At 47.7% G+C, this 13,595-nt stretch overlaps 1 protein-coding gene across 1 annotated transcript in view; it reads right to left on the reverse strand.

Annotated features, from left to right (window-relative positions):
• Positions 1–430: 430 nt before the first annotated feature.
• The window catches only part of PODXL (podocalyxin like), a 269,097-nt gene continuing 255,932 nt past the window's right edge, over positions 431–13,595 (reverse strand). The window contains exon 9 of the mRNA XM_078677422.1: positions 431–627. Coding sequence (XP_078533548.1) covers positions 433–627 — 195 coding nt within the window. The 3' untranslated portion in view covers positions 431–432. The remainder of the gene's footprint in view (positions 628–13,595) is intronic.

Consider the following 13,595-nt stretch of genomic DNA (forward strand, 5'->3'; position numbering starts at 1 on the left):
TGAGTTAAGGATGCGTGTTCCAAGGCATTGATCCATCCTCTGCCAAGGATACTGCAAACACATTTCCTTCCTGCATCGCTTATCAGTTGCCCAGAGACAACGCACTTTATATACATTGACCACAAAAGTAATTCTATTCGGCTGGAATGGATCCGTCTAGAAAAATATACAAATGTCTTTTTTTGAACCAACATAAAGGTGAGGCACTGGGAAGATTTTTCAAGACGGTGCCTATCCTGGCACAGTAGAGGCACCTGGTGCTTGCCTGTTGGAGAGTTTACAGAATTGGCCACATCATTGTTCTTTAGTGTTGCATTGGACGATGAATCCTACACTCTCCAATATTTCTTAGTGAGAGTGCTATTCAGGGTGGCACTTTTGGTTATAAATCAGTCTGTCTGACTGCTTGCATTTTTACTTCTTCTTTCCATTTTATAAATGGGTGTCCTCCTCCTCGTCATCCAGATCCTCCTTTCCTAAGTTGTCCAAGGGAACGATCCAGCTATCCCCAAGGTCTCCGTTTAGACCGGTCTTCTTCTCCTGCATCTCAGGGGAAGTCTCCATAACTTCCAGCGTTGGATTATCATGGTATCCGTTCTCCATGGTCTGCAGTTCTTCTGTGAGGCGCTGTTGAATGAAAGACATAAAAAAAACAGTCAGAGCTGGGGGAAGTGGACCAAGTGTATTAGGTTTCAAAACACATACCATAACATACTATGCCCTAGCCTCTATCAAGCAGCAGAAGTATTCATTTCAGACCGACAGGTATTTAACTACATATGTAAGCAGAATGCCACAGTTATGTGGAAAAAACACGTAAAACAGTACAAAGAGCATTACGAGCAAATGACACGCCATTTCTGCAGTGTGAGTGGGTTTAAACACTTCATCTGCCTTCTACCAGCCATCAATGAATGTCCATCAGCAACAGTTTATAACAGTCTGATGGTGAAGTCTGTTAATCATAGACAGTCCCTATAATGTATGGTGGCACTTACAATAATCTGCTAGCGTTGACATTTCTCAGGATGTATATGTAGATTATTCCCTGCGCGTTTGGAGAGCTCCTGCTACCTCTATAAATGCCCTCCTTCTGTGGGAACTCATGTTCTCCTGCTAAGTTGCTTAATGGTATAAACTTTAGACTTCGAGGAGGTAGCACCACAGCACTAGAGACAATGTGGAAGGAGAGGTGGAAACTAGAGATAAGGTGGAAACAAAAGCAAGGAGAGACTAGCAGGACTACAGGGGTGAAGGTGGACCTGTGGGAATTGGGTGGTGCTCCCAAAACACTAAAGCAACACCAAACACAGGGCCTTTTGAGTAACCTGGGATTGGAACTGAGTAACAGTGAGGAATAGAAGGTGCAAACTATTACCATACATGCTATAACCAAAACGCATGAAACCGTGACAATTATGAGGTCCTCTGTTTCATGTCCTTCCTGCAGGGGCTTTGCTGCTGAAAGCCTTCTCAAATACGGCCTCTTCTTACATGGCTAACTTTTGACACGTTATCCTTCTGATTCCAAAGCCGCACTCTCTTTCTAGTAATATTTCTTTCTTTCTTTTTTGAAGTTTTCAAAGAGAACAGACGAATCTCCGGCCCACAAAGAAAGGAAGAGAGAATCAAACTTTGAGATCTTTAACTTAAGACACGCCCAGTGTATATATGGACAATCAGACACAAGAAGTCAGCAATTGGCAGAGTTCTCCTCATGTGCTCCAGGGCCTTTCTAGCAGTGCTAACAGACGTTTGTATTCCGAATTTACACTTTGTAGGAAGCAGTGGGTGAGACCATGCACAGGGATTCAAAACTGCATGGTGCGCCTAGAAGTCTACAGCAGGTGCAGTATCCCATCCGCTTCTTGCGCCTGCGAGCCCTTTTATATGAATCTGTATTTGAATCACTCATGGCCAATAAATTAATCTCTTTAAAGTCACCCCAGTCATTTGGACAACTGTCACGGTAGTGTTACGGAACTATCCGTCATATTTAACCCTGTTTTCATTGTTCTTTGACACTGACCCAAAATAAGAATACTCATAAACGTTTATACAAGACTTCAGCAGCTGTGTATCTCATGGACATAGGATATATAAGAAAAGTAGTGGGAATGACATTAACATCATTAATTGCCAGGCTGGTCAGCTGCATCAAGGCCTTGGTGAATTCTGATTTAGGGCTGTGTACCTACTAGTGCTCAAAGCCTTTCCCATGTCTACCACCAAGCCGTTAGCAGCGACAACACCACACACTGCATCGAATGTGGTGGACAGGTCACTTAGCATGAGGATGGAGAATAGGTGGTTGTGGTGGACGGAGAAGAGGTGGTTGTGGTGGACGGAGAAGAGGTGGTTGTGGTGGACCGAAGCAGTTTCTAATTTGTAAAATAAATCCACAAGTCCAGCGGGCACACATTTTTTCTTTGGTCTTGATGCCAGCGCTGACAAATCCCGAAGTTGCTGAATACCAAGGCCGCCTTGCTATCACCTCATCCCTCCTTCTACCACCACCCTCCACTTCCTGCATCTTTAGTCTTACAGAATCTTATTCCTACTTTATTTCTTCTTTGTCACTGTTATCCCCCCTGTCCCGTCGTACCTCGTTTTTCCTCGTGTACCTTTCTCCCTTTTGCTGTGGGCCAAAGTCTGATGATGAAAAGTAAATTCTTGGCCCAAATAAAATGAGTGCTGGTGCAGACCACGGGAAACCATCAGCACAAATTAAGCTCTAAACTAAGGTGAACAAGAAAGCCGCATCACCGGCCTTGAAGAGACATTATTTGGACTTATTTGAACTCATTCACTATAATGGATGGCTTTCTTTCAAGGAGTTATAAAAATAATCTTGCAAAAAAAGAAGCGAAATGGCAGACGTATCCACCAAGAAGCAACCATATACAGGGGTTCCGATATGACTTTACTATTCATTCAAATCTGTAGCCACAAGTGCATGAAAACATTGTCATGATAGTCATGTTAATCAATCACCCATATCAATCAGGGAGCTGACCTTTCGGCAAAACCTGTTAAGGACACCACCAGTGGTTAAAGTATACCCTGGATCTTATCTTCACATGTAACATCTAAGTGGGCAACCTTGGAGGTATACCCAAACATGGTCACTCCACTCACTAATTAGTTTCCCATTTCCCATCAGGTATTCCAGGCCCCTGCAGCAAATCGCAGCTCTCATTAGTTTGGGTCAAGCAACTCCATGGAACAAGTAACAACTGTTTCCAGGATTTTTTTTGGCACAGCGTAAATACACTCTGACGTAAAAATCAGTTCCAGAAACCCTCTTGTGCACATTGGCATACCAGAGAAACAAATACCACCTCTACGTCAGAATGATAAAACCTAGGCAAAGGCAACCGGCATTAAACAAATGGGATCAGGAGGAGGGAATCTAGGAATCTGTAAGGAATATGGTCACACTGCCACAAACCACAGACAAAGCTTATTGCAAAATATACAAGGAGATAGATTACAGAATAGTGTAGAGGATAAAACTAGTGCACCTTTTCAGCTGCATCAAGAAGGCAACAAATCAGTCAAATGAAATATTTTACATCTTCCAAGAGTAAAACGAATCTATTGGGGACCTTAAAATTCTGGCTAAGTATCGTATTTTACTTTGGGGGGCGCTAGAGGGCGCCGGGCAAGATGGCCGCACGTATGTGAGGCTCTGCCAGATCAGGACGAAATCCTTTTAATATCCTGCACGTCCTGCCCTGATTGCCGACCCGGAGCTGCTGGCATGTGAGAGCGGACTGAGGTGTGCGATCTGGCGCCGTTTTTGGTTGTTCATACCCCCTCCGACGACGTGAACAGCGCTGAGGCCTGCTCGCCGGTCTCGGACAGCGTGGTGCCTGGGAGAGACTGCCGGGCCTGAGGACTGACGGAGGAGCTGCGGAGCGGCTGCGGGGGACGGCTAGAGCGACGGACAGGACCTGCGGGTGCCGCGGCGGGCTCTGAGCGGCGTGTGAACGACAGCGAGCTGCGCCTGAGCTGGGACCGGCCTCTGCTGGCGGCGGTGAGCGGGGTTGTGGTCGCAGGAAAGCCTGGGGCTGCGGAGGTGGTGCTGGGCCGTACTGGGCTGCTCCGTGCGGGCTGCGGCTGGCGGAGGCGGGGACCGCTCGGGGGAGATAGCGGGAAGAGGGCTCGGTGGTGGCCGATAAGAGGTGGCAGGACACTGCTGAAAACTGACTGTTGTCTGTAAATTGGGTCACGGCCACCAAACTACTCTGATTAAGGCATTCCCGCCGCCCGCTGGCTGCTGCACGTTGGGACTGGGACGCCCGGGATTCCCTGCCTGAGACTGTCGGAGAGTGGGACACAAACACGGCTGCACACACTGCAAGGCCCAGAACCTCTCCATAGCGTCGCTTTGAGGCACCGTGTGACCTGTAAATGCATGAGCCCATAGTTGGATGGGGAGACGGAGCCGCCTTCAGTTAGTAACGGCTGTCTCCTGATTGCGGCCTGGGCTAGTGGTGAGGCCGAAGTTGAGCTGAATACCTGCTGCCACTGTAGGCGCCGCTACTTGTGGATCCTTCACTACACTGCTGTGTCTGCTTATTCTGGGACGTTGGGGCGCTGCAATAAGGGAGAAAAGGCGAACTGAGCTTCTGAACTATGGGCAGACCTGAGCGCAACCAACCCAAATTAACATTTGACGCAAAAAAATCCACCATGTCGGCCTCACAGTCGCCGCCGGACTCGGAGGCTGCTGGGGCATTCGGAGGGGCGCCAAATTTAGAGGTCGTGCTCGTAGCTATGCAAAAAACTTTGCAATCCATAGAGGGCACCATGGAAGCAGTCAATCACAGACTTGACCATATGGCTACGCAGTTTGACAGGCAGAACGAAAGAATGGGAGAGGTGGAACAGCGGGTGTCTGCAACTGAAGACGGCTTGACCACCGTGACTACAAAAGTCTTTAACATGGAACGGGTCTTGGCGGTAATCCAGGCAAAGAACGAGGAGTTGGAAGGGAGGTCTAGACGCAACAACGTCCGCGTCACGGGGCTACCCGAAACTACAAATGTAGGCCGCATGGAAGACTACATGGAATGCCTGATCATTGATATTTTCGGGGCGGAACAATTATCCAGGGTGTTTATTGTGGAACGAGCACATCGATCCTTAGCTCAGCGGCCGGCGACCGGAGCTCCTCCATGCCCCATCATTGCCCGCATACTCAATTACAAAGACAGGGATGTGATCCTGCGCCTAGCATGGGAGAAGGGTGTGATAGAGTATCAGGGCAACAAGCTTCAATTTTACCCTGATTTTACGGTAGCGGTGCAAACTGCGAGGAAGGAGTTCAATGCGGTGAAGCAACTTCTAAGGGCCGAGGATATTCCATATGCTATGCTGTACCCGGTGCGCCTCGGGATCGGTGCCCAATCGGAGAATAAAATATTCACCTCTCCTAAAGCTGCTATGGATTTTGCCAAGAAGCAGAAAAAAAGAAAACGCGATGCAGCTGCAGCACAGGATAGGGAAGACAACTTGCAGGACGACGTTGCATGAGAGCGTACATTTGATGACATAGACATTGCTTCTCACTGCCTCTGCTTGAGCGCTCCTCCTTATTAAAACTCATTTCTGGTTCAAGTTTATACTGAGATGAAACAGCATTTTGAATATATGTATATTATGAACGCTAAGCCATTCCTAGCGTTAAGTGGAACACGTCGGAGTGCCTTCTGATGCGTTTCTGTTCCTTTTCCCTTGTGACCTAGCTGCGTCATGGCTAGAAATGGCGAATGGATCCTTTGCATACTCTGCTGTAGTGAGCAGGAAATGACTTGAGAGCGCAGAAAGGAGTCTTGATATTTGCGGAATTTGCTTTTCATGGAAATGAGGATACATGTCTGCTGGACAAAGTATATTGTGGGGCAGGGGGAAGGTTACCGTTTTGCCTTGTTGGATGTGCGTAGATGGTATGGTCTGAGATATGCCGCAGCGATGGGAGGGTAGGGGCAGATGGCGAGATTGTTAACCCGATCCTCTCCTGCTTAACTCACTAGCGGGAGTTGGGCACCTCTACGCCCCCGCGTATGGTAATTCCCCACAAAATGTTTGATGCACTGTTCCTGGTTGGGTGGTTGGGGGGATGGGGACGGCTTTGGCAGGTTTTGGGAGCTGAAGTGGGTGGGGGGGCTGTTTTCAGGGGTTTCAGGTCTGGCTCAGTATTTTCTACCATGGGTGGGAGGGTGAGGGATGTGGGTGAGGGGAGTCGGATCGCCTGGTTGATCCTTCTGATTTGGTGTTGGATGCTTGCTATGGTTTGTACTATGATTCTGTATTCAAGCTTGAGTGCTCAGTTCTGGGGGGCACACACTGTTTCGACAATTCAGGACGCTGGGTGGGCAGATGTAATGGCTGAGGGTGGGAAAGTTACCTGGATTACTTGGAATGTGCGAGGATTGAACCGCCCCCAGAAAACTAGACAAATGTTGACCTTCCTTAACAAACATAGTGCACAGGTGGTCTTTCTACAGGAGACACATCTTCAGGGTAAGGCGGTAGAGGTCGTGGCTAAGCAATGGGCGGGCACTAGAGGCGCGTCTACATATTCTTCGTATGCCCGTGGAGTCATGATTTTAATTAAACGAAATGTGCAGTTTGTCACAATACATGAAGAGGTTGACAGGGAAGGTAGATTCATCATACTGCATGGGAAGCTGTGTGGAACACTGGTAACAATGGTAAACGTTTATGGTCCGAATATTGATGACCCTGAGTTCTATATAACCCTTTGGAATAAGGTATACGCATTACCACCTTCGGCGATTGTATGTGGAGGGGACTGGAATGTGACTTTAGACGGTGTACTAGACAGAAAGGATGCGAGGCCCTATGTGCACAGGAAGGCGACTGATGCTGCACGTGATGGTATGAATGGCCTTGGTCTGGTGGATATTTGGAGGTTAGGGAACCCAGATACACGTGAAGGTACCTGCTATACGTCTGCGCATGATACGTGGTCGAGACTCGACTATTGACTGGTGACGAGGGATGTCAGTGGATGGGTTAAAGGGGTGAGACGCTTGCCCAGGACTCTGTCCGATCATGCTCCTGTGCTGATGGAGGTGGGGTTACCAACACACTTTCCAGCCCCCTTTTCGTGGCGTTTATCTCCTGGAATACTGACGGATCTGGTGATGCGCGAGAGTCTGAGAACGATTGTTGAGGAGTTTTTTGACACGAATGTAGGGTCTGTTGAGAGTATGTGCACAGTGTGGGAGGCATTTAAAGTGACCGTGCGAGGAGAATGTATGAGTCTACAGTCAGGTGTGCTGAAGTCGCTACAGAACTCTATGTCCAAACTGGAAGGAGAGCTGCTGACACTAGAACGACTGCAGGAGACGCAACCGGAAGCAACTAGATTGGCGGAGATCCGGACGAAAGTTACTGACTATAATGATCTGGCAGACCAGGAGGTTAAATTCTTATCCAAACGTGCTCGGGCGCGGTATTATAGTGAGGGGGGAAGAGCAGGACGAGGGCTAGCGGATAGAATTAAAGAGCCCTGGGCCAGACATTGCAGTGTACAGGAAATAGTGACTGAGGACGCCACCGTGACAAACGCTACTGACATTCTGGATTGCTTTGTACAATATTATGGGAAGATGTATGGGTACAGTGAGACGGCGGAGGAGGACGAGTTAGCGCAGTACCTGGGTGATGTCACATTGGCCTGGCTATCGAAGGGGCAGCAGGATTTCTTGATGCACCCTATAAGTGAAGGAGAGTTGCGAGATGCGATAGCGTCCCTGCCCAATGGCAAGGCGGCTGGTACTGATGGTTTGCCATCCGAATTTTACAAGGAATATATAGATCTCTTGGTGCCCCGCTTGGCGATGGTACTGGAGGAGGCGTTAGAACAGGGGCAACTGCCGGCGACAATGAGGGAGGCACTGTTGGTTGCACTGCCGAAGACGGGCAAGCCACTAAATAGCTGTGAGTCGTACCGGCCTCTATAACTAATGAACACTGATGTAAAGATTATTGCTAAAGTGCTGTCCACGCGATTGCGATTGATATTACCGGTTATGGTATTACCAGACCAGTCTGGATTTGTACCCCTTCGCTCTACCACTCATAATCTGAGAGCTTTGTTTGCAGTCCTCCATCTCCTTAAATCTGACTTGGCAGCTATGGCGGTTTTACTTGACGCCGCGAAGGCTTTCGATTCCGTGGCATGGCACTACATGATAGCAGTACTGCATCGCATGGGTGTACCCTTTTTTTTTACCTCCTTGATTATGCTACTATATACCAACCCGGTGGCTCGAGTTAGGGTGAATGGCCATGTGTCGGCGCCATTCCCTATACAGAGGGGGACGAGACAGGGGTGTCCCCTATCGCCCTTACTTTTTGCTATAGTGTTAGAGCCCTTGGCCTGTATCTTGCAGCAGAGATACGCGGATACGGCGTTAAGGTTCCCTCTCGGGTCCCTGGCGGTGTCCATGTATGCTGATGACATGGTCCTGTATATGAGAGACCCGGTACAGAATTTAGACAAAGTGCTTGGGAGTTCATCAGGTTTGAACGATTTTCTGGACTATCCATTAACTGGGATAAGTCTATATTGTTGCCCCTGACGGACGCTACCCTACCTTTCCCATCTGAATTTCCATTGGAGTGGGCACTGGAACCGGTGCGATATTTGGGAATATGGGTCCACAGGAACAGCGCAGAAACGATCCGTGCCAATTATGGGGTGGCTATTTCAAAATTGGAGGACCAAGTTGCCCGCTGGATCAGACTACCGTTATCATTTGCTGACAGGGTATCCCTCATTAAGATGGTGGTACTGCCCAAATTTTTGTATTACTTTGTTAATGTACCGATCACGCTAACGTCCCATTTCTTTGCGCAACTACAATCCTTATTAATTACATTGGCCTGGGCTGGTAAGAAGCCGAGAGTGAGATGGGATGTCCTAACAAAACCATACGAGATGGGAGGATTTGCTGTACCGGATATGAAGCTATATTATCTTTGCGCGCGAGCACACTTTGCCACTTACTGGTTGTCGGCTCCACCATATACGCCCCATGTGGCACTGGAGGCCAGTGCGGTTCTTCCGCTGCCCCTCAGGGCGATGATAGTGAATTCTCACTCCATCTTTGACAAGAGGAAGGTGGACACGGTCCACAGTACATATAGTGCTTGGCAGGAACTGGGACTGCCGCTGTATGCACCAAATATGCCGTTGTTGCATCACGCTGAGATTTCTGTCTCAGGGGAACTGGGAGCCTTGCAGTTATTCCAAAATGCCGGTGTGGTGACTATGGGTGACATATTCCCCACTGCTACTTTCCTTTCCCTGCAGGCCCTGCTGGATCAGACGAATAACTGCACTATGGCTACATTCTTGTATGTCAGACTTCGGGCTGCGGTACGGGCCTTATATCCCTCATATCCGGACGAACCGCCGGTCTTGGGTGCCTTGCAGCTCTTATATGCATCGACCAGCAGAGTCAAATTGATCTCACGGTTATACAAGGCCTCGCAGGAGGATGAGGGAGGAGGTGCTGTGTCTGCTAAAGCTAGATGGAATGCATGCTTGCAAGACCCGCTGACTGAGGATGAATGGGCTGAATGTTGCTCCATGACTGGGGGATTAGCAGCTAATGGCAATTTTCGCCTCATCCACTATAAATTCGTACAACAATGGTACTATACGCCTGCCCAGTTGGCGAGATACGGTTTGCGAGACCGGTCCTGTTGTGTGCGATGCGGAATGGAGGGAACTGACTTTATTCATTTAGCATGGGTCTGTGCTGGAGTTTATGCGTTTTGGGTGGATGTGACTGCAGCGCTTTCTGAAATGACGTTGACTGAAATTCATACCGACCCACAACTTTGCTTATTAGGGATTGCTTCCGGAGTGCCAGCTGGGATGAGGCGCCTGGTGGTGATTGCCCTGCAAATTGCCAAGAGAAGAGTTGCTATGGCATGGGGAGGGAAGCGGGCGCCGGCTGTTAATCTATGGCTCAGCGACCTGGCGTACTGTAGGGATCAATTGCTCTGTTATTATGAGGAACTACTGGAAGCCTCCAGACCACGGGATATATGGGGTCCCTATACTGCCTATATGTTGTCGAAGTTAACGGATGAGGAGGATCATTAAATAGCTCTCCTCTACAGGTTACATTGCCTGAGCCATAGGTGTGAGGAGGGGGAGCCTCCTACCTAGGTGTCTACCTAATGTGACATAAACTGGCCCACTGCCTTCCTTGTTCATTTCCGCAAGTTGTGCCCAGTTGATGATTCCTCCTGGTGACTAACTGTGGTGACCAAGTACAACCGGATTGCATACCAGCCAGGGGAGCGATGCGATGTTCCCGCCTTGACTCTTGCTACTCCTACGCATGTTTATAGTTCTTTGGTGCCTAGATCTGACCCCGGGGATGTTGGGTGGGGGGGAACGTTTGATGTATTATGTTCTGAAAAGAGACTGCTCACAATGTGCATGGAAATTGGCACAAGAATCAGTACTGCATTGTATTTTGCTACTGCCTTGTATAACTTCATGCAATTGAGGTATATGTATGAAACGATTAGCGGCTGGCCCGGCTTGGGTTGTAGGCCTTCGGCTGTGTTCTTGTTGAAACTACTAATAAAGGTCTCAAATTAAATAAATAAATAAAAAAAGTATTGTATTTTACTTTAAATACAAATTAACAATCATTCATCATCTGTTAACATAAGCAGATAAAAGCTTTAACCCTGCCTGTGAAACCCTAATCAATATCAAACATCTGGTGTGAATCCACAAACATACCCTTCAGATCACAGATGTTGTCAATGCGTCCTTAGCCTAGGGGCTACGTAACAATCCCCCCAAAATAGCCTTTAATCAGCCTGCTGCTGAAGAAACGCAAGGCTGATCTGAATGTCCTTGCAAAATATATATAAAGTCCTAATAATTTTCAAAAGTGGGATCCAATCCTTGAAATGAAAGTGACAAGACACTCACAGGAATACCTGAAACAAAACAAACTTGTGTGAACATCAGTCTAGAGTTAGACCAATGAATGTCATGAAAATGTCATGAAACACGCGTCTAGATATGCACAGCAGTGGCTTCACCAACAATGGTGAATACTGAAAATGTTCAACTATTGTGGGTGTTATCGTGCACTGCATTTATTGCAATGCATCTGATGGACTTGTGTGCTGGTGTACCAGGCAATGTGCTCACTACCCCCTTTGGCGATTAGCTCCTTCTTGAGTTGGTGAGCTGGCGTGTTTTGGCTGCACCTGTGCTGTGGGAGTAGTAGAGAATGAGAAGAGCAATACAAAATTTTTGTTTTTACTCTCTATTAAATAAATGACAAGTATCCTGAAAGACTTGTCCATCGATACACAGCACTGATTGCACCAACAGTGGTGAATATTAAAGACTGTCCACTAAAATGAGTATTATCATGCACTCCATTTACCACAATGCATCTGGGCGAATTGCGCGCTGGTGTGCCAATGTTTCTTCAGAAGTAGGGCAGCTGGACCGCTGTACGGGAGTCAATCAGTGTAGGGTTACAAGATGACTTAACTTTACATGGGACTTGGTATCCCAATCTTTAGCTTTCATTTAACAAAACAATGCATTCTTGTATTGTGGTTTGTAGTATTGTGTCCCGTTAATGGACCAAGTGGTATACAATACTAGATTACAATGGCTTGTAAATGGCAAGCCTAGGACTAGAGGTATTGAGCAGTATTCCAGAAGGTGCATGGGGTGAGTAATAGGCATTTGCACTCATTTCTGTGGTTTGTAGCTGTTTCCATGACACTTTTGTCATCATTATTATGCTGGTGCCAAAGTGGCACCTGCACAGTGACAAGAGGCAATTTCCCATTTGCAGGGGGGAGTATAGCTCCAAGGAAATCGAGCTCATCAAATGCTCATGACCTCACCCTCTATAAAATAGATGCAATTGCGAATGGTGTAATGAATATGCTACTTACCAGTATGCATCTGTTCTTGGCATGTAGGGCTGCTAACATTCATATCTTTTGCATTAGATCGCCGCCTAGTGTTGGGTCCGGATGATCGCACATTGTTGTCCTGGAAGAGTCTTCGAAGTATCCTGAGATAGGTGGCTCCTCCCCTGGACTACAGTGCGCATGGGCATCGGCTCCATCCCCAGATTGTTTTTAGCCATTGTGGCAGAGATGGAGTGTAAAGTGTAAAGGATGTCCATGCTAATGATTGAATACAAGAGTATGTCTGCAGCTGCGACAGGCACCGGGGAGGAGGGTGGGCGATATGAATGTTAGCAGCCCTACATGCCAAGAACAGATGCATACTGGTAAGTAGCATATTCAGTTCGAGGCATGTGGGCTGCTAAATTCATATCTTTTGCATAGAATAAATAGCAGTCCCTCCATTAGCGGCGGTTGCCTGTGCCAGCTGCAGAAACCTGAAAAAGTGTTTTGAGAACAGCCTGTCCTACAGCTGCCTGCTGCTTGGAATGTACATCAACACAGTAGTGTTTTGTAAAGGTATGTGGTGTAACCCACGTGGCTGCTCTGCAAATGTCTTCTAAGGGAATGTTCCCCAGGAAAGCCATAGATGCCCCCAATTTGCGCGTGGAGTGTGCTCTTGGGGGTATTGTCAAGGTACGTTTTGCCTTTTGATAACATATCTGGATGCACTTAACAATCCACCTGGCTATTCCTGCTTTGGAAATAGGGTTGCCCTTGTGCTGTGGCGAGAAGGCAACAAAAAGCTGTTTTGTTTTCCTAAAGTGTTGTGTCCTGTCAATGTAGTACATCAACGCCCTTCTGACATCCAAAGTATGAAGCATTCTTTCCGCCACCGTTTGTGGGTTTTGGAAGAATGCCGGCAAGTCAATAGTTTGGTTGAGATGAAACTGTGACACCACCTTGGGAAGGAATTTGGGGTTAGTACGTAGTACTACCCTATTTGGATGAATCTGAATGAATGGCTCTTGGATTGTGAGCGCTTGCAGCTCACTAACACGCCTCAGTGATGTAATAGCAATTAGAAAAGCTACTTTCCACGTTAGGAACTGCAGTTCACACGAGTGTAGTGGCTCAAAAGGTGGTCCCATTAGTCTGGTGAGGACCACATTGAGGTTCCACACCGGAGCTGGCGGTGTTCTTGGGGGAATGACTCGTTTTAGGCCTTCAAGAAAAGCTTTAATGGCAGGCACTCTGAAGACAGAGAGATGCTGCCTATTCTGAAGATAAGCTGCTATGGCGGATAGATGTATCCGAATGGAAGTGTACGCCAGGTTGCACTTGTAAAGATGTAACAGATAGCAAATGATGTTAGGGATAGATGCATCTAGCGGGTTGATGTTATTGGCTGTACAGTAAATGACGAAACGCTTCCATTTTGCAGCATAGCATGCCCTGGTAGTTGGCTTTCTTGCCTCCTTGATGATGTCCATGCATTCTGGAGGTAGGCGAAGGTAGCCAAACTCTAGGACTTCAGGAGCCAGATCGCCAGGTTGAGCTGTTGCGGATCTGGATGCTGAATGTCTCCATGGTTCTGCGTCAAAAGCCTGGGCGTGAGGCGCAGCCTTTGATGCGGTACC

Source organism: Lissotriton helveticus, chromosome 1_1 (assembly GCF_964261635.1).
Source record: "Lissotriton helveticus chromosome 1_1, aLisHel1.1, whole genome shotgun sequence".
Taxonomy (NCBI): Eukaryota; Metazoa; Chordata; class Amphibia; order Caudata; family Salamandridae; genus Lissotriton; species Lissotriton helveticus.